Source organism: Venturia canescens, chromosome 5 (genome assembly GCF_019457755.1).
Source record: "Venturia canescens isolate UGA chromosome 5, ASM1945775v1, whole genome shotgun sequence".
Classification (NCBI taxonomy): Eukaryota; Metazoa; Arthropoda; class Insecta; order Hymenoptera; family Ichneumonidae; genus Venturia; species Venturia canescens.
The window spans coordinates 14,399,818-14,421,952 of NC_057425.1; the positions used below are offsets into that span (position 1 = coordinate 14,399,818).

The following is a 22,135-nucleotide window of genomic DNA, read 5'->3' on the forward strand; positions in this document are numbered from 1 at the left end:
TGAGATAAAATTATGAAGGGAATCATTTTCCGTCAACGCGAAATAGGTCTCGGTCTGAGAGGGTTAAACAATCATCGATAGCCTTTGCTTTAGCCCAAATAAAAAATTGATAAACACAACTTTTTCTGTATATACTTGTGATGTGTAATCATCGCAGCCCCGCAATTTGTGATTAAGGAGAGTTTGAAATTATGATAAGTGTTAATGCTGCAAGATAAATAACTAATTAGACAGACGTTATATTTTCTTAGTTATATTTCTGAGCAATGATCCCTAATAGAGTAAAGTTCGTCAGGTAATACTACTTCCCAACTATCGAGTTCTACGAAACAGTGTCATTAAGAGGATGGATCAGTCGGTACATCGCAACCGTGAGTGCGAGAGAGATAGCTGCAAATTTCGAAATCGAAATTCTTTGGCACAGTTTGACCGATTAAAAAAAGGCTTTGTCAGTCGATTTTTGCCATCGTTCTGCGTAGGCTGACAGGGCCTTATTTTAATCAGTCAAACTGTGTCAAAGAATTTCAATTTCGAAAATTCTTTGACACAGTTTTCGATTTTCGATCGAAGAATTTCGATTTCGAAAATTCTTTGACACAGTTTGACCGATTAAAAAAAGGCTCTGTTGGCTTACGCAGAAGGATGGAAAAAATCGACTGACAGAGCCTTTTTTTAATCGGTCAAACTGTGCCAAAGAATTTCGATTTCGAAATTTGCAGCTATCTCTCTCGCACTCACGGCTGCGATATACCGACTGATCCATCCTCTTAAGGGAGAATGAGTAATAAAATCATCACGAACCACTCGTAATAATGACTTTTTTCATCGATGGCTAAAAATCAAGTATAATCATACTGTCATTGAAGAAAAGAATGAAAAATTCAAGAAAAGACCTCCTGAGCACTCCTCCCATTTTTACTCAATTTTACTTAAGTTTCAGGGTCAAACCGTAAGCCTTAAATCCTTTCAGCATAAGGATAAAATCCTACGCATTTCGTGTTTTTCAGATCCTAATATTCTTTAATATTGGAATGAGTCATAGATCATGAACTTGATGAATTTAATAGACAAATGTTTCAAAAAATACTAAATACGATTGCGGGAATATGGGATCAAATTGATGACATGTTCAATAGACCTGGGCTAAGTAAGGTGTGATTTCGGAAACTCAATCTACTAGAATATTGGCATACATTTGTTATTCAGTTGCAATTTCAGAATGATCTGCAATAGTGTTCGACCTGTTGTGTCCAGAAGGGACGAATGCGGTTAAAAAAATGATTCGAGAAAATAAAATTTATAGTAACTTACGCTGTCACCAACCTGGCCGAAAGGTCTAGGATTTAATATCGAAATATTGTGATCTTTCAAATTTCGGGAAAGGATTGAAACAAATTAGTTTTAATTAAGAATTGCCTGTTTTAGTTCCGTACGGAACCAAATTTTATTTCTCGAATCTTTCTTTCAACCGCGTTCGTCCCTTCTGGACGTGACACTGTCACGAGTGTGACAGCAGCGAATTCCATAATCTCTTTTATCGAAAAACGGAACGACCGATGGAAAAAATGGTACAAGATTTTTTTTCCTTCAAACTATGGTCCGTTTTGTACCAATCGATTGTGAAATTGAAAAAAAATGCCTTTGGAAATTTACTAAAATGTCGAAGTGTTCGGTAGATCGATTAAAGAGCCGAACGTTTCCAAAATGAACTCTCGTTGTTCCGTTGCCTTTGCCACTGCCCGGGAACATGAATTCGTGCAGGATTCAAAACAGTTTGATTTTACTTTTTACAAATTAATCATTGTCAATAAATAATTATTTGGGGAAAAAATGCATGTCTTTCTACAAATTTTTGGTATTATAGGCGTATACATAACTAGAGCTATTTAAGAAGTGCTTGAAAGGATGTAAACTTCATTTATCAATTCCATGCCATTTCAATCGATGGATTTCACAGTCAATATTGTTTTTGCCAACAGACTGTCTTTTGAGAAAGTATAGAAAATTCGGGTACACGTTTAACCATAAAGTTCACTAATGGACAAATCGATGTTCCCATACAAACGTTACTTCTGAAAGTTCTTTTAATTGTTAAATATTGACATGGCACTTGTCAATGAATATAATATTTTCAAGAGTTTCTAAAAAATCACGAACGAGCTCTGATAGCCATGCTCAAATATCTAGTCACTACTCGTTTTTATATCGCAGCACTATGAATATTGTTCCTTTATGTTTATTCAACACGTGGCAGCTTCGTTAATTCTAACACTTACTACGGATCAAACGGTACATGATATTGGTCTTTATATTGGCAGTATTTCCAGTACGGAATAATATGTCTATGCAAAAATTTTATCATCAAATATGCAATGTGTATAAGAAAATATTCACGTACGAATATTTCGTAATTCGTGTTTTTTTTTTCTTTTCTTTTTTTCCTTCTTTTCGTGGATATTTCGATATCAATATACACTCAACTACTTTTTTATCGTACATAAAATGAATATATGTAAAAATGATTTTCAATATTAGTATTACTTTAGCACAAGATCCTGCAATAAAATGGTAAAATTTTATTTAATTTTTTTCTTTCTATTTTTTCTTTTGGAAAAATAATTAATGTATTGGAAAAAATAATTTGTCTTTGTATAGATTATCTTATTTTTAAAGAATTGGTCACAATTTCAGAAAATACTTAGAGAACAATGTTGTCAACAACGCAAGTAAAAACAGTTCATCGAACGAAGAAAATTCTTATTAGAATAAAAAACATTTCCAATATAAATCGTCGCTATTATTTCATGTAAATATCGGTAAATTTAGCAAATTTTTCTTTTTATTCACTTATAAAAAATTGAGAAATTCTAGAAAGTGTCGAGCTATGAAAGCGCGCGTTACTTTTTTTTCCATGTGTAATAAATAACCAAAAAAAGAAAGAGTTTGCGATCCAAGCTCTCCACCTGTTAATGCTTCGACACGACCAGGATGATTTTCGAAATATGTATCAAGTAGAAAAAATCAGGAAAAATAATCAACGAGAAACAACTCAACGAAGAGCGGTTTACATGACTTTTCCATTTTCAGATACTATAACATAGAGAAAGAACAATTTCACAATTAGAATTCAAATTTTGATTCTTTGAATCATTATATTTTAAAAAATCTTTATCAATCGAAATATAAAAATAGAGAGGAATCTTAAGAATGATATGGAAAACGTGTGTAAGAGATGATTATTGAAGTTAGTGGGCCGTTGGAATGGGACGAAATGTAGTTATGCATCCGTTAGTTTGTAACTTTTTTCAAATTCTCCAAATTTTTCTGCAGATTTAGTTTTTAACAGCTCAAAAGTGTTGCGAGAGCAAAAAACATACGGAATTTCGTTGGATTCCAACGACACCGAGCTCAAAATCGTTATTAGAGCATGGTGTTATTATCTTTTACTGTCTAACGATGAGAACAATATTATCTTAATAGTCTATCCTGATATGTCATTAATTTGCGAGAAAACTGAGAATCTTAAAAGTGTTTTGAGACGTTTTACGTCGCGGATTATTTCGCGATTTATCGTGTCGTATATCAATCGAAAAAAAGATATACATTAGACGAACAAACGACCAAAAGAAATTCAGTCCAACGAGAACCGATTGACTACTCGAGAACGATCTGAAAGATCGTACTATTATTTACAATAAATCATCGCGCATCTAGTCTAGTTTAGACCAAAAAAAAAATAATCATGCCTCTTTGAAGAGACTTTTATAAATATCGTTAAACTTTCAGATCGAGTTTCTAATGATAAATTAGACGACGGAAAAAGACTTTCCACTTCGGTTTACTGTGTTTTTTTTTTCCATCATTCGCGAATCATTCTTTTCGTTCATCTCCTATTCAATCATACTTATACGCGCCCCCGTGAAAATACATCGAGATGAAATTTTACGTTGGTACGAAACGAAAAGTATTTTTTCTTTCGTTCTGAGATTCAATGATAATATCTAATGAGGCCTCTCTGGATGTTGTGAGGAAAAGAAAATAAAAACGCTCTCCGCTTCGTCCACCCCTGCTACGCTTCCCTCCTCCACCGCTTCCATTTTTCGTGGCTCTTCTTCTTCTTCTCTTGCTTTTTCTTCTTAATCTTTTTCCATTTCTTTTCCGTCGTCTCTCCGTTTTCTAATCGATCAGAAGCTCAAAATGCACTGAGCCTACTCTCTCGTTTCGGCCGTGTTTTATGTTCTTCGCCCAAGCCTTGCATTCGACGTTGATCAAAACACCAGCTGTGAGAAAAAACATCAAATTTTCCTCAATATTCAATGATGATCAAATTCCATTCTCAATTAACTCTGATGAGGTTTGGTTAATTAATCGTAACAGTAACTTAAGCGAGCAATATACTTTTGCCAGTGAATCTGTCATTGCCTTGAAAAAATGACATTTCTTCATAGTTGAAATTGTAATGAAATTTCTGAAATACAACTCACTCTGTGGTCTCTCGAAATAAACGGCTACGAGAGGACTAAGGTATCCGACTGAATTTTCGAACGGATAATAATAACCGGGGAAACCTTGACGTGGTATATAACGAATGGGTCCAACGTTTTCCATATCAGCCGGATTTTCACCCTCGCAGGAGACCCAAATCGTATTCAGAGCTTTCGGATCCGGGCTTTTGGCACTAATTATGTAATCTTTGAGTGATCGTGGCATATTCTCTGGGAGGTTTGATGTATCGTTGTAAAATTCGGGCATCCAACCATAAATCTGTAATAACCCGAAACAAAAAAATATGTACCATTTGTGCATTTCATTGATTGCAGTGCACTGAAATTATCATAATTCAAAACGACACAGAATCAACAGTCCACTTGAAAAACAAAAAAACGAATCCAAAAAAATGAGAATCAAACACTTTTTTCATTTCATTATCGTTGAAGTCTTTATTTTTTTAATTTTTTGCTCTTTTTCTATCTCTTGATTCTAAATTATTATTTTTTTTTCATTACCCTGTTCAGCTTCAGGAAGACGCAAGGCGCAGATTTGTGATAATTATAAGAGTTACGCTCGATGCACGGATCCCAATCGTCGACTGATTGTACACAAACTTGTCCCGGAGCCGGGGGTTGATTGTAATCGCAAGGTTTTATATTCGCACCACGACCGGGAGTCCTACCTGGCTTTCTGTAGTCTGGGAACAAAAACAATAATGAGCACTTGAGTACATCGCGAAGATGCGAAAGAAAAATTCGCATTCATATTTGCTCATTTTTTGCAATTGTCGAGCTAAATAAGATAATTATTAGTTTTTTCCGACAGTTTTGTTCTTTCAAATAGTCATTCGGCCCTTCGAAACTGTGCGGGATACAAAAACGGACTGATTGCACAGAGAAATCATTTATATATATTTTTTCAAATACAATTGCTGAACAAACTATTTGTGCTATTGATTAAGATTTTTTTTTCAGTCTAAATTGCAAATTTGAATTCGGAGTCGGTCTTACCCTTAAGAAAATCTGACAGGGAGTCCACCCAGGGCTGGAAATTTCCTCGGTTGCTTCCCTTGAACCATATAAGAGTACTCTCGACATTTTCCGACGGTGGAGCTGGTCGAAATCCAAGACCTTTAATGAGAAAATAAAAAGGGCTCATTATATCATGATGGCTTGAACGACATGAAAAATTGGTAATTGAACTAGCACTTTGGGAACATGCTAACCCACATAATTATTGTTGCATCGAACAACAATGAATACAATACAATTTTTTCGAATGTCAAAAAATAAGAAAATGAAATTTTGTAATGTACACTGAGAAAAAAATTGTTGATTCAATAGCGATCGATGCTATTTGAAGAGTTTTCTTCATTTAAGGAAGTTGAGGCATCAGAATGAAAATGATGTAATCGCTTTTAAACCGATTGCATCTTATAAAGTGGAGTGTAAACAAAAATCAGTTGAATTTCCAGACAGTTTAGGAGCGTCGTTGCTGAGAAAAATCAATAACAATTTGAGCCAAATAACCTTATGGAAGTCAAGAAACATTCAGTGATATCTCCGTTAAAAATGATGCTAAAAATATGAAATTTTTTGGGCAACATGAGCAAGGCTTGCTGAATAATGTCAATTTTTTCAGATTTATTAGGAGATTTGCTGAGATTAGGTTAATAATGATCCGTTTCCCGTGCAGTTTTTCGAAGCTAAGATCGTCACCGTCCGTGTTTTCGACTGAGCTTTCACCAGTTTTTCGTCTTTTTTTTCCCAACTCTCCTTTAAGGAGTTTCGGTACAAAAGTCTAAATATTAAGAAATTGATCAAACTTGGTGATAATGTTGTTCAACATCAAGTGCAAAAACACAATTTTTTTCAAAATTTTCTTCTACTTAGTTATCGAGTAATTACGCATTAAAGCAGATTTCTTATGCCCGGAATATATACCTATATATATGAAAACGCTATGCTTATACACGTGAACTTTAGTGATCAATTACTCGATAACTGTGTAGAAAAAAAATCTTAAAAAATTTGTATTGAAAAATTTGGCACTAAAGAATTATGTTCACCAAATTTTATAAAATTCTAAACTTTTTGAAATTTTTTATGGTTTTAGCATGGTTTAGCATGGCAACATTGTATTGCCTGTACCGAAACTCCTCAAAGTGTATGCAATATTGCCAAACTGTAAACTGGCCTAACTTTTGAAAGGTACAGGTCATGACTTTTGGGTAAAAAAATGACTGTACGGCCTCAACTTCCTTAACTGCAATGTTTTCGGAGAGAATGAATCTGCAGTTCGATCTGAAACTATTTTATTCGCTTAATCATGTTTAATTTTTGGATGATCATTGGCACCCCGTAATTCCACATTTCGATGTTCCAATCACTTTTTTTCTCAATGTAGTTTTATGGATTTTTATCTAGGACGAATCTGGTCAGTAAAAATAGTACAATAATACATCAATGAAGGAAAAGCATGACGTGGTCGATGTAAAAGTGAATTGACGAACGGGAAGTGTGCGAAGAGCGAGAGCGAGGACGTTGAAATTGAATGAATCATATAGAAAATTAGGGAAGGTCAACGCGAACGCGTCTCATTTACATAATCAGTAAATTATTTCGAGTTTGCACGTATCTCATAGAATTATTTAACAAGAACGTGAACGATTTTGTAAGCGTATGTCTGGGTAACGATTATACGATTTGTATCGGCGGTTTGAAATATTCACCAGGACTGGTCCCTATGATTGAGCGATCGAGCTGCCATCTCGGAATTCTTGGATCCAGAGTCTGCGAAAATCCCCAGTAACAGATTGCTACCAAAGCGCCCAAAACTCCGTAAAATACCAAGTAGAAGAGACCAATTTTTCCTGAAACAATAATCAAATAACAAGCATTACCTCACAAATTCTATCAACAAACGTATTTTATATCGTTAATAACATTTATGGGGCATTCTAGACCAAATCGGCCATTTTTGAACTCGACCCTTTTCGATATCGCGGAAACTTTTTTATCCTTTTCTACCGTACCAAAGAAATTTTTCAGAATAATGGCATTTTTTTAAAATTTTGTCTTCGAATGTACTTTTCAGAAAAAATGTCGAAGATGTTTTTTTTTTTTTTTTTTTTGAGAATTTCGATAAAAAACGAAAATTTCGGGATGGTTGTGATTTTTAATTTTTTTCTTTTCTCTATAAGAAACTTCGACATTTTCCACAAGTTTTCTGAATTCTTCAAAGTAGGATCTTTTCGCTTTCTATTCTTTTTTTTCCATTACAAAAAAAAACATTTTCAATTCAGCTTATTTCTAATGACACCACTTCGAAGATATTCTAAGATGTACCGAGAACCTTAAAAGTTGAAAAATAATGAAATTATATAAATAAAAATCGATATTCATTGGAAAAATTTCAATTTTTTCGAAAAAAAAAAGAAAAATTTATAGACACCCTGAATATTTCGATTGCACCATCCATTCCTATTTCTACTAAAGTACAATTTTTTCCTTTATTTTTTCCAATTCGAATTACTCCAGTCGATACAATCCGCTGACAATTTTTTTTTTTTACAGGAGCATTGGAAGGCACGTAAGAGCGGATTTCCGGGAAGAAAAAATGAATCGATTTTTCTTTTTTCACGCAGCAATTCGGGTTGACGACTGAGCCGTTTAAGGAAGTTGAAGCGATATATATAGGACATCATACGAAAAATACATTAGATTTTATTATTCCGAATGAATGAATTGAAAATTTACGTGAATCTTCTTGAACAGCGCTTAATTATGTGTGAAAAATTTGGAGAGGTTTCACCGCCTGGTAATCGAGATATTCATTGTTGAAAATGACAAAACTAAACATGGGCTCTTATGGAAGCTTTCAAAAAATTGCTAACTTCAACAATAAATATCTCAATTTCACGACGGTGAATCACCGGCATATCCCGCCAGAAATTTAATACCGTCTTAAGCTTTCTGTTTAAAAAATTTTAATGTGCAAAGTTGGAAAATAGTTTTAACATAAGATACGCCTCAACCTCCTTAATTGAAAGATTGGAAAGGATGATTTTTTGATTCCCCAGCCGCAGCTGATCCTTCGTTTCCATCAGGCTCCAATGAGAGACACGACCCTGGGATCAAATGCACAAACAAATGCGAGACAAGGGTTCGTCTGATTGTGAAACGGGAGAGAATTTTTTGAAAGGCGATAGTGCTTTTTGCGATGGCGCATATGGGGTTAATTATGTTAGTTCTCGTGGTTCAATTTGTAAGAGGATCAAAATGCCTTGTCAAATGGAGCAATCCAATTACGCGCTGATTCGATGCTCTCTCGTCTCGCCGCTACGGCGCAAGGACGTTTTATGTGTAACATCAATGCACACACACGTAAACCATACACACATGTGTGTAGGACTCTTCTTAGCTCTATAAAAGAGACGTCGTTTTTCCAATTCACGGAATTACGAGCCTCCGATAAGCCAATCCTTCCACGTGTCCAACATTCCGAAAGCCATCACGAAGAAAAAAAACCTTACATCGCTCAATACAGAATGAAAATGAAGCCCTCCAATTCCGTTGACTGCCACGACGCTGAAGTTTGCAACGTTCCAGTCCAACGAAATGAATGAAAATGAGATTTGTAATTCACCTATTTTTTATTCCACGAATCATTGGTGGAGCTTGAAAAAGTACGATTTGCAAATTCGGGGGGGGGGGGGGGGGGGGGGGGGGGGGAACGAAACTGGAGATTAACTGGAATTATTCGAGACTTTTTTTACGTCATTTCGTTGGACTCTAACGTTGCAAACTTCAGCGTCATTTGATTGCTTTATGATACGAGTCTTCAATAATATGAGCGTATCCGATCAATTTTACGCAATAATTTTTACTCCGCTTGCATTTTAATCGCTTTAATCTACATTCGTCTCATCAGGATCGATTTTCCAGGTGGTTCAATAATCCTGCTTATGTCTCAGGTGTAAAAGATTTGAAAAGACACAACAAGCGATCCCTGTGACTGTGCACGGATTGAGAAACGTGAGACGGTACAATCTCGTTCATTCGGTAGTCAGCTCTTATCCCTTCGGTGTCACTTTACCAAACAGAGTACGATAAACGTGCACGTTTTGCGCCTCTCGGTCAACGCGTTTCTGCATTGTCCCCACGAGCTCGAAGCTCCGCAATTCCAATCTCATTTCGAAGCCCATTCCATGTTTTTTATTCCGAAACTAAAAAAATGCACAGCATTGAGATGGAAAAAATCGATCGAGACCCGAAGGAGGAGCTGCTCCGATCGGAAAATCGGATTAACGAAGTCGAAGCGAATCCCTTGGCGAGACTATTATCGAAGAATCCGCGCGGCGGAGCGGGGACTCGTTGTCGAACGGTTCAAGTTCAAACGGACCGGAATGGCTCGATGCTGGTGTTTTAAAAATAAAAATAAAAAAATATCGTGTTAATCTGATAATCTCGATAAAAATCTGTGGGTTACGGGTTCGTGTTAATGAAGAGACTCGCGATGTCGGGGATCGCGGCACAGGCACAAGCTATGGGAGTAAAAGGCCCCACTGGCTCGTACCAACGTGGGTGTACCCTTCGGAATGGCCCTATGTTACGTAATCTCGTAATGCTTCCATTTAAGGCCAATTGACCTCGTTGTACACGTTTGCGCTAAGGGAAGTTCAACAATTGCCATTCAGCCGAGACTTCGTACACACGCACGTTTCTACTTATATGTGCACATGTAAAACGCACACCGAGACCTATGCGTATGTGTATAAATAGGCGTAGGTACACATTTGAATGCGCACGGATGCAAGTGCATACACGGCGAATGTGCGGGTACGTGTTTCTCGTTGGAACCTTGTGCATCAAAGTACTTCCGGATTCTCTCGACGGGTCGTGATCGTAACTCGACTGTTATATAGTTTCGTTACGGCTTCAACTTTATTTCCCCTTTCTTCCATTCCGAGTTTCGTTTCGGGCGGATTCTGCCTGAGGAAACATGGCGCTGGAGTTTGCGACGTTTGCAAAGTGATTTTAATGAACTTTCGAATAATTAGAGTAAATCTCGAATTCTGTTCCCTGCCGAATTTGCAATAGTTTTTGCAATAGATGCGTAGTTTTTCAAAAGCTGCACCAAAATAATTAGTGAATTAAAAATATTATTTTCCTTCATGGAGAATAAAAGCTTCAAATTTCGCGCCTCGCGAGTTGGACTCTTGCGACATCTGTGAGGACGACTGGAAGTTCGGCAGGTAACGCGCGTACGGGGACGGTATTCGAAGGTGCGAACCGCGTCAGCGGACTTTACAGTATCTTCGAACAACGACGCTGAAGTTTGCGACGTCGGAGTCCAACGAAATGAAGGAAAACGATATTTGTAATTCATCATTTTTTTATTTCGCGAATCATTAATTCATTAATGTGGCTTGAAAAATAACGAATTTCAATTCGGCAGGGAACGAAATTATAAATTTACTGGAATTGTTCGAGAGTTTCTTTAGAACTTTTCGTTCGACTCCAACGATCCAAACAATGCGTTTTGTTCGTCGATTTATGAGTGTGATACGCCCTGGATCTAACTCTTTGCGGGCTTGTGATCACAGTATATATGGGACAGCGGAATATCAACTGGCGAGGAATTTACTACGAGGAACTTTCAAATGAAGGATCGTCTGTCCCTCAATCCCACCTCATAGGGCTTCTGCATTCCGATTCCAGACTTCTGTGGCTATACCATTCGAGCTCGAACCTCACTTTTCCCGCCTTTCTCTCTATTCTCAGCCTTTCCAAAACTTGAAGAAAAACAAAAAAAACAATATCCTGTGCAAAATAAGAAATGGAGCAATTAAAATTAATGAATATTTATCGTTCACAGAAGTTCTGGAAGAATGTCGATAAAGATTCAAAAATACTTAAATTTTTCATTATTTTTCATTTTACGACAAAAAGCGTTAATAATTGATTTAACAACGATGCGCGTGACGGAAGCAAATCACAATTATAATGATGAGAAATGATTGTTTGTACACCGTTGAAGCATCGTCACTTGTTTGATACTTGAGTGCAACCTTTCAAGGTCTTGTACTCTGGGGCAGTAGAGATTTGATTGTACGGAACTGCTAACACGCAGTATGCATATGTATGGAGTAATCTACTTGTTGGTACACGTGCTCTCTCGTAACTATAACAGTTAACTATGTCAATTGAATAATTTTGTACCTCGTATGTTTATCCTATATATTTCCGTATATATACACAATCCATTGTTAATAAGTTGGGTATAACACCCTAAGGAATGTCGATTTAAGGAGGGTGAATCACGAAATCAAAATAATGAGAATTTTATCAAATTTGGTGATAACATTCTTTGGCATCGAGTATACAAATACAATTTTTTTCAAATTTTTTTACCACATGGTTATCGAATAATTGAGGGTTAAATCGAAGTTCTCATGCACGAGATGTATAACTCTACATATGTAAAGTCTGTGCTTATACACGTGAACTTTAGTGTTCAATTACTCGAGAGCTATGTGGTAGAGCAATCTAAAAAAATGTATATTGTCTTATATGTTTTTGAAGAATACATTTACCAAATTTTATGAAATTCTTATTATTTTAAAATTCTTAATATTTTTAACATGGTTTAGCGGGCAACATTGTATCGTCGCGATCCACCCTCCTTAAGAAAGATGACGCTGAAGTTTCCAACGTTGGAGTCCAACGAAATGGTCTAAAAAAACTCTCAAATAATTTCAGTAAATCTGCAATTTTGTTCCCTGCCGAATTTCCAATTCGTCATATTTCAAGCCACATCAATTATTCGTGAAATAAAAAAATAATGAATTATAAATCTTTTTTTCGTTCATTTCGTTGAACTCCAACGTTGCAAACTTCAGCGTCGTTAAGAAAGATCATGCGTTACTTGTGATTTAAAAAAGCAAGTGAACTTTTTTGCTCTTTTGATGATCAAAACAACGATTAAAATTATGACGCTGAAGTTTGCAACGTTGGAACGCAACGTTCCAACGAAATGATCTAAAAAATTGTTCAATAATTCCAGCAATTCTCCAATTTATTTCCTGCCGAATTTATATTTCGTAGTTTTTCAATCTACACAATTACGATTCGTGAAATAAAAAACTGATGGATGTATCATTTTGTTTTCATTCATTTCGTTGGACTCCAACGTTGGAAACTTCAGCGTCGTTTTATTCTCGCAATTATTAAAATTATGTGTAACTTATTTTTTGAGATTGATAAATTCTTAATATCATGATAGTGGTTAAAATACTTTCGTAGTAAAATCGTCAAGCAAAATGTGACAACAGTCATTTTCTATTTGTATGCGGATGCATATCTGTATTTTAAACCAGCTGGCTCACGGTTTTCTCAAATCTCCCACCGTTTATGTCGTTATTGCTCGTTAACCTCAAATGAGTGTTTTGCTTTTTCCATTCCCAAGTGATTTTCTTTGGTAACGAGGCTTTCTCAAGACATCATTAATATCTAAAAACATCATTTTTTCTTATTCTCGTCTTTCGCTCTTTAAAGTTGGGAGGATCCTATTTCATTGAATCCAAATCGTCGCACAGGGAGGTGCCTGCTATAAGAGCCTGTGTAAAAGGCTTCAAAAAATGTGATTTTCGTTAATTGCTTTATCGAGAACTAGACGATAGTAATAATTCCGGGAATAAATTCACGGTTTTTAGCATATTTCCAAATTTCAATTCTTAAAGTTGGAATTTTCGAATTCCAATAGATTCGCGTGAACTTCATTAATCAATTTTAGTGAAATTTTTTCGTTCTATGGGCGGGAATTGAGGCATTTTTTTAAATATCGTTTTTGAGGACATTTCAGGGCAAGAGTACGATTGCTGAATTTACGATTTTTCAAGAATTTTATAGAGTGCACGAAGAATACGTTATTTTTTTTATTTTGATAAATTCATGTTTCCTTATTGCAGCGATACTTAACGACGACGTAGTCTTCATCGTGAACCCGAAAAGAAACTTTTCGAGTGGCCGAAATCGACGACGCTGAAGTTTCCAACGTTGGAGTCCAACGAAATGAACGAAAAAAACGTTTGTAATTCACCAATTTTTTATTTCACGAATCGTTGGTGCAGCTTGAAAAACTACGAATCGCAAATTTGGCAGGGAACAAAATAGGAGAATTACTGGAATTATTGGAGAGTTTTTTTCGATTATTTCGTTGGACTCCAACGTTGCAAACTTCAGCGTCATCGAAATCGAAGTTTCACCTTCAAAGGAGTGAACCTAAGGTTTTGAATATTGTACGAGCCAACATCTTTTTCAGTCAGAACAGAAATAATAGGGTGGGTGTTTAGCATCTCCCGGTGTGTGCGCAGAGTCGTTGGACACTTGAGAATGTTGAGGTGAGTTTTGAGTGTCTCAGAGTAGTGTGTGCGTGAAATCATTGGGCCAGGAGAATTAAGACAGACAACCTCCACGTGGTGTATTCTGAGTAATACGAATGATCTGAACACCGATTTTCTCCGCACTTGAAATGCTCATATTATAAGGAAGGGAAAACAGCAAAAATTTAATTCTTCAAATTTATTTTATATCGCTCGAAATATTGAGAATCTGTTCAAACTTGACACCCCGAGAATCGTTTCAGGGTTATTCAAGCGTTGAATTAATTTTCCTAGATATTTCTTGCAGCCCTTTTCGCCCGAATTATTAAGGGCTTTGTATCGAATTCCTGTCAGTGTTTCAATTTCAATAAAAAATTCTACAAAATATAATCATTTCGAGGGTGAATTTAAAAAAAAAAATCGTTCCGTATGAAAATGATTTTGTTATAGAAAAAGAGATGACACTGGAGCTCGCAACGTTGGGGTCCATCGAATGATCTAAAAAAACTTTCGAATAATTCCGGTAAAACTCCAATTTTGTTCTCTCTCGAATTTGCAATTCGTAGTTTTTCAACCCGCACCAATGATTCGTGAAATAAAAAATTGGTGAATATCAAATCTTTTTTTCCTTCATTTCGTTGGACTCCAACGTTGCAAATTTCAGCGCCGTAAAAAGAGAGACAATCGAATTTAGCGAATGTTTTCGCGGGCACGACAATTTCACCTTCATTTCCTCCCATAAATATTTTTTGGAATATTATTGTATTTATTTCTAACATTGACGAAAAATATTTGAAAAATAAGCACTTGCGCATTGTTTTTTTTTTTTTTTTCATGTTTAATTTCAATGCTTTCTCTCGTTTGAGTTCGTAACAAAAATAGGGATAAAAAGAATCAGCCCGTTGATTGTAAACTCCTGCAACTTTGGCGCTCTTAAAATCACCTCAGAATTTCCACTGTTCAAACATTGCAGCATACATGTATAGGTAAACACAGTATGAAATGTTTTTACCTTTGTTATGATTCCAAACCATTGTAGCCACTGTGGGAATATGCGAAAAGAATTTTCTTCATTCTTTTTCCAGAATGATCTATTTGCCAAAAAATCATCGTTCCTATATTCAAACTCCACTCAATTCGAATTCAAACAATTTTAAATAAATAAATTCGAAACAATCGCCGTTCCGATTCCATAGAAATTATTTTCCTTGAGGAAGCTCACGCGAATCTAATGAAAATCGAAGATTCCAACTTCAGGAATCGAAATTTGGAAATATGCTAAAAATATCCACCGTAAAAATTGCCGGAATTATTATACGATCTACCGTCAGAGTTGTTGAGAAAACAATTAACGAAAATCACATTTTTTGAAGGCTTATACACAAGCTCTTATGGCAGGCATACTCCCAATGCCACGATTTGGATTCAATGAAATAGGATCCTCCCAACTTTGAAGAGCCAAAAAAGAGCCAAAAAAAAATAAAAACAATTTTTTATTCCACGAATCATTGGTGGAGCTTGAAAAAGTACGATTTGCAAATTCGGGGGGGAACGAAACTGGAGATTAACTGGAATTATTCGAGACTTTTTTTTCGTCATTTCGTTGGACTCTAACGTTGCAAACTTCAGCGTCATAAACGAGAATAAGAAAATAAAATGTTTTTTTATATCAATGATGTCTTGAGAAAGCCTTGTGAAATAACTCGGGAATGGAAAAAGAAAAACACTCATTTGAGGTTAACGAGTAATAACGACACAAACGGTGGAAGGTTTGACAAAACCGTGAGCCAGCTGGTTTAAAATATAGATATGCATACGCAATAATACGCATACAAATATAAAATGGCTGTAGGGAATTTGAATAATTGCGAGAATAAATTTTAACCCTAGAACGCATGACTGGGGTGTGAGCACACCCCAAGCGAACTTCAAACTACGCTCCTGTCCCAACAAGCGACATTATCGAATGATTATCGACGGATTTTTTTATATATAAATTCAATTGAAATTAGTTTTATCGTACATCATTCTTTTCGTTATAAAAAAACGAAGAAAATGGTGTAGGATAAAGTCAGTTTAGCATCGTAGGACCGGATTTATAAGCAGAAAAAGAGTGGGGTGCGTTCAAACCCCGGTCATGAGGTTGAGGGTATGAAAAAAGGCACATGAGGTGTAGGGTTAATCGTTTCTTTGGTCATCAAAAGAGGGAAAAAGTTCAGTTGCTTTTTTCAATCACAAATAAAGCATGATTTTCCTTAAAGGACTTTGTTTTCATATGCTCTCATAGAAATGACTGAAAACCGAGTGTCAGAATGATGGAAAATTCGATTTATTTCAGGGCGGTTTAAATTTCCTTGTATAACCTTTTTTTCATACATTCTTATTATGTACATAAAAGTTATTGGAAACGTCATAAAAGAATAAGAGTCCAATAATTTGGTAGAATGCGTGTTAAATATCTACGAGTCCCGCCCAAATTAAAAAATCCCCGACTGAAATGACATCTGTCTCGTGAGTCTTGAATTACGGGGGTCAGTGTTTCGTGGAATGCCGCATAAATCGTGCGACCGTAACGCACACACGAAGAGAAAAAACTTCACACGAACAAGACCGCCGCCATTTCCAATTCTCGCAGTTTTAATATTCGACCATACACGTGCTTCTCGTAGTGGCTTTCGATAACCGGGAACATCTGTTGTTATTATCGTCCGCCATGTTGAATCTTCGATCTCATTTTTTTCGCGAGACTTTCAATTTGGGTTCAAAAATTTACCAAATCCAGAGCAAATAACCCGACGCAACTCGGTAGATCCGCTAAAACCCCACAAACCTTCTAATAAAAATATATTTAAAAAAAACACATTCATTGAAAAGAGAGAGCGAAAAAAACGTAAAATGTCGAATAAATGTATCGAGGATTTGAATTTCGATCGTCGTATGCTAGAAAAAATGAATATCTACCGGTGTAATGTCCCATTCCCAGAGTGTCCAGTAAACGAACCCGTTCGGGAGTGGTCGAGTGTCTTCGTACAACATCGGTAACCATGGTTACCGCATACGTCCATTATGGACGTTACGTTTAGTTGCACAGTTGCATTCCGTACGGATACGAAGCACTGGAGTGATAGTGAACGAAAGAACGCGCTTTCAGCCAGGTTGTGTGTGTACGTTCAAGTACGCACGAATACATATAGATATATTCAAGCAAATAAGCCAGGACATACACACAGTGCGAGTAATTGTCGTTCCCAGTGTCCGGCGCCCCCCTCCACTACTTCTCATTATACTTCGAGTCATATCGTAATGAGCATGATTCATAAACTTTCTGAGACACGCCGCCGGTATAGTCCGAGGACGCGGGGTGCGGAGTCGATTATTTTCATGCTCGTTATATTTTATTTTTAATAGTGAATCGATGCTCGCGATCGTGGGAAGCCGAAAAAAGTCGACGAGTCACGTTTTGTTTTGATTTTTTGTAAAGTTCCAGAATTAGAATCGTGTCATAGCTCGTTAAAATCGAAGATCGAAAATAGTGAGGGAGCGAGAGAGACATCTTTACCACGGTTCGATCACGCCGTCGATACGCGTCCATATACGTGTGTATGTATGCATACCCACCTGTGAACATACCGAACATAAAGGCTCATTCCGTTGGCTGGGCAAAGGTGGGGGGACCGGGCGTGCTCCGAGGAGTTCGCGTACCGTACGAAACACGCCAGAGCACACGTTGCAGCTATTCATTATTGTTATTACGTTTGGCGATATATTCTTGCAATTCGTATTTTTCTCTGTACGAAACAATGATTTTTTCGTAAAAGATCGCTGATGTTCTACAAGAAGATGGAGAGCCACGTTTTTGAAAGCGAAAAAGTTACGCCCATACTTTTCCAACGCTCGTAGACTCTGTTCGTCCGCCCGTATAATTCTTTATCTACGTATTCGATTTTGTTTCCAAACAAAATTTATATATATGCAATGTGCATATATATTCGTGTTTGTATACAGAAGCCATGTTTTCACAGTGGATCGCATGAGAACGCGCGGCTAACGTCATGGCGTCCGTAATTATCGATATTCTTAAAAATAAAAATTCGTTCGATATAAAAGAAGGAAGTTACTTACCCCAACTACTTGCGGTCCTTCCCATAAACGCACCTGTCTGTTTATTATAAATAAAAGCTTTAACCGATTGTTTAGCGCTGAGACTGGGCGGTTTCTCATACGGGTTCATCGACTCCGTGACCAACGTTCTCGACGGATCTTTCGCGACCATTTTGAACTTTTTGAATTATATTGTTTATTTTTTTAGAGTGGTATAATAAACAACACGAACGATGGATTATTCGATGAGTTTATTCGTTTTAACGGTCTCGGCACTTTTTCTAGCGAACCGTCGAGTCGAAGCGTGAACACATCGAGAATAAGATCGAACGAAAAAGAGACAGGAGTGATGGAGAGTCGGGGAAAATCGTTTCTGAAAGACGCGTTAAACACCGAATGAGAAACACGCTTTCGAAATGACCTGGAGGCTCCGCGACTCCGTGTTTATTATCCTACGACGATGCCAGGTTGACTGAAGAGGCGTTAGCCTCAGCTACTCGCTTAAACTCCCCACCACTCGTTCTCAACCGACTTGCCCCCCTGCTTTCTATATAACACTCACCATGGTCTTTCCTGCTTCATTCCACACGACCAAATCCCTTCCATTCACTTTACTTACGCCGGATTCTCCATCGTACGCGACACTCGTGTACTTGTTTTTTTTTCGAGTATTTTTTCCGCGAACGTTTCAAATTTACCGTTGTATAGTAAAAAGTCTACCGAGGCGCCCCTTTATTCGTTCGAAGTGCGTTCTTCGAACACGGAACAACAATGGCTTTCCGCATGATTCGGAGCTATTTCTGGCGCGTTTTTTTTTCAATTTTGAGGTTAACCGCAGAAGCAGGATTTCATTTTTTCCATTCTCTTCTTATTTTACTAGCCCAGTCTGTCACACGCGACAGTATGTGACAAATAATTTCTTGAGCTTTCGAAAATTATGCACGGAATATAAATGAACTTCACTCGTACAAGAAGCCACAATCAAAACACCAATAAAATATGGGACGCGTATTTATGTTGCGAAAGGATTATAACACCCTGCTGTCAATCTGGCGAGGGGTTTATTTCCCGCGCATTATTCGGCAACACTAAACCGCACGATCGGTCGTAGGGTTTCACGTTTGTTGAAAAACACACGTCACTTCTACGGTCTTATCGTTCTGACCCAAGTGGCCCATAAGTGGCGCTTTGCGGAGTGTAGCGTAAGTTATTTTCTTTGACAGCAATTACTCCGCGCGATCCTTGTAGCGGATGAGAAACCAAAATGTCATCGTCGAATTTAGATTGCTGTGGTCGATTAAACCGATCAATTCGAAATTGGATCGATTATGCTGAATAAACGTTTTAAAGCTTTGTAAGTGGATTAATATCAGCTGTAACGAATAATGTACGTCGCCGTCTTATTTCATTGTAATGTTAATAACGCGAGCTTAAACGATTTACAGCTGCGCGAACGTCCGAGTGTGGGCGATCTTGGTAGATCCGGACTTGGGCAGTTTGCGGAAGTTTTCCGAGCCATTGATACCAGGAGCGGCACATCCTCAATTTAAAAATTTGACTCATTGTACGATTAAACGCTTTTATGCTCGGGAAATCGGCGAGGTCGACGAAAATCCATTTTAAAAACACGACATCGGAGGAACAGAAAAATGGTAGGAATTCATCGCGGACGATTCCTTCTCCGCGCGATATCCATGACCTTGAATCTTCCGATGTCCCCAGTGCAGTCTGCTGAGTTGAAATAAAAGTTGAACGGGATTTGAGTGAGCAAAATTTCTTGGAGCTGTCGTCGATTCAGGAATGTTGTAATTTCAACAATATTCTAATATTTTAATGAGTTTTATCAATTTACCGAAAAACGGGGCTCCGAGTTTCGGCTCGTCAAATGACACCTGAGTGTATATCACGGGTCTGTAAATCCTACAGGTGGCAGCACTCCGAGCCGTAAATATCACCTTTCCGACAGTTTTAATTTACACCACCAGACGGCCACCGATCTTTTATGCCCGTTTTCTCGAACGTTAATCTGAGTTTAAACTCGGTTCATCCTATTTCGAAACTATATAAAAAAAATTGAACTGAGTTTGAACCGCGTCGGAGAAAACGGGCATTAGGGTCGCAAATGGAACTGCATGCTATTTAAAACTTTGTAAACTCCAAATATACAAGTTTTTTTTCAATTACAAAAATAATTGATAAATTTAGATTTGGAAATAAGCATTCGGCAATAATAACTTTGTCAAGCGAAATATAATGTCGGAGAACGAAAAAATATTGTGTATCGCTTTTATTTGTGTTTTCCAGCGTCCAGTTCAGGACGTACAAAGTGCTATATCAGCGCCACTAGTTCATTTCGCCACCGTGTGTCTGCTTCTGCACCGCCGCACGTGTGGTGTGAAAACCGACAAAGTACGAGCACCATTGTACTAATTCCGATTGGCAACGATCATAAGCCCCGTCATATAGTGATTTCTAACAATTTGACGACTGAAGGATCTCAAAGATTTATGAAACTGTGCTTTTTATCAGTCGTGTAGGCTAAACCTCGTGTCCGGAAGTAAAATTGAAGTTTGCTCTCGTCACAAGTGAGAACGACTGAATAGAGGGAGGGGGCAGATTTTTTCATGCATTGAAACAATCGCGCGCGTTAAAACGCATCGTGTAGATACATAAAAGCGGCGTTTATATGTGGCACGTGAATGTGTATGTGTGTGTGTGTGTGTGTGCGTGTGTGTGTTGTGTGTGTGGACAAATTGCCGGTGGTGGCTAAGGTCAGACGAAAAGTGGGCTCGAACTGAGCATCAGTTTAGTGACAGAGGATTACGTCCACGAAACATCGGCATGTAAACGGAGGAGTCATGTGAATCGCAACGATTGTCCTATTCGAGAGTGGCGGTGTGTGTATAAAATTCTCGTCGCCAACTCTTCACCCCCGCCCCGAGGCTGTCCCAGCCCGGCGGTGTTTTAGCCATTCTTTTCCCTCGCTCTCCGTCTCTCTCCTTCTTTCTCTTTCTGTCTTTTTCTCTTGGGACATTATGGGTCCATTCAGTTACGAGCGTCACCAGTGGCAAGCGGAGTAGTCATATAATCTGAGTCACACACGAGACACGAGGCTCTTCTGAATTGACCACATCCTGTCCCTCGGTGTGTGTTGTACTGACATTAATGTCATTGCCGTACGTATTCTGTGTATAGGGAGTTGGGAAGGAAAATTTACGAAAGCTACCGCATGCTCGCCCTCGACCGGCTTTGCATCTACATTTTCTCAATTCCGTCTTTTGAGACTCGTGCGACAGCATCCTCGACGGTTTGACGTCAATCCAGCTGAGATTGTGAATAGAGTCGAATTCGAAAACCCATCAGTCAAGCTTTGGAGTTCATATTATTGCCGAATCATCGAAATGCAAATAAAAAAATTCGAAATTTGACAGTTCAAGGAAATATTGAACTTCCAATTTATTGTTAATTTCTCACACACGCCGTAATCAATTTAATGTTTGATCATTCAACCACGTATGAATTAATCTGATATTACAACTGGAAAATTTTGAAAAAAACCTCGACTTTACCGAGAGATCGGTGTGTCAACGACTCTAGATAACGTTTAATCTTTCTTCAAATAAAAGACGCCTCGGTTTATGCTTGCTTTTCGTGAACAACCAGTTCGAACCTGTTTTTCAAATTTTCCTATTATTTATTCGTCAAAAGTGACGGAGCAAATAAAGCCAGGCGCCACCGGAAGATACAATAAAAAAAATGTACTCGTGTCATCAGAAAAAAACGAGAAATTAATCTTTCATTTGGATTCGTTCTAAAGAGAATTGGTCAGTCCGTACATCCCTCGCCACAGTGAGATTGCAAAGATTTCGAAATTGAAATCGATCGACACGTCTTGATTGCTTATACGAAAGCCCTGTCGGTCTATTATTTTTGCTGCCCATCCTGGGCTGACCTTTTTCGGTCAAACTGTGTTAAAGAATTTTCATTTCACAAATTCAAAGTGAGGTTGGATGCCGGCTCATCCATGCATATACTCAACTGAAGAATTCGCAGCTCACACGAAATAATAGTCGATCAACTCTTCGATAATCGTGGGCTCTGTAAGCATCGAATCCAGTGTTGAAAATCAGCAAATGTACAAAAACTCCTTCTTTAGCA

General features: G+C 37.5%; 1 protein-coding gene across 1 annotated transcript; it reads right to left on the reverse strand.

Moving 5' to 3' along the window:
* Nucleotides 1–1,798: 1,798 nt before the first annotated feature.
* On the reverse strand, nucleotides 1,799–18,423 carry LOC122411629 (sodium/potassium-transporting ATPase subunit beta-2-like). Its single transcript, XM_043420585.1, has 6 exons — nucleotides 17,999–18,423; nucleotides 7,223–7,363; nucleotides 5,502–5,621; nucleotides 5,007–5,188; nucleotides 4,485–4,764; nucleotides 1,799–4,280 (listed from the first exon to the last, which is right to left on the reverse strand). The coding sequence occupies exons 1-6, from the start codon at nucleotides 18,147–18,149 to the stop codon at nucleotides 4,177–4,179; spliced, it is 978 nt and encodes a 325-aa protein (XP_043276520.1). The 5' UTR covers nucleotides 18,150–18,423; the 3' UTR covers nucleotides 1,799–4,176.
* Nucleotides 18,424–22,135: the final 3,712 nt, after the last annotated feature.

What these genes read in the sequence shown, in the direction of transcription:
- LOC122411629 (XM_043420585.1), bottom strand. Translation starts at nt 18,149, where the DNA reads ATGGTCGCGAAAGATCCGTCGAGAACGTTGGTCACGGAGTCGATGAAC. An exon ending in AATCATAGGGACCAGTCCTG is followed by an intron (nt 5,622 to 7,222) that starts GTGAATATTTCA and finishes TTCTCATTAAAG; the next exon opens with GTCTTGGATTTCGACCAGCT. An exon ending in TCTTCCTGAAGCTGAACAGG is followed by an intron (nt 4,765 to 5,006) that starts GTAATGAAAAAA and finishes GGGTTATTACAG; the next exon opens with ATTTATGGTTGGATGCCCGA.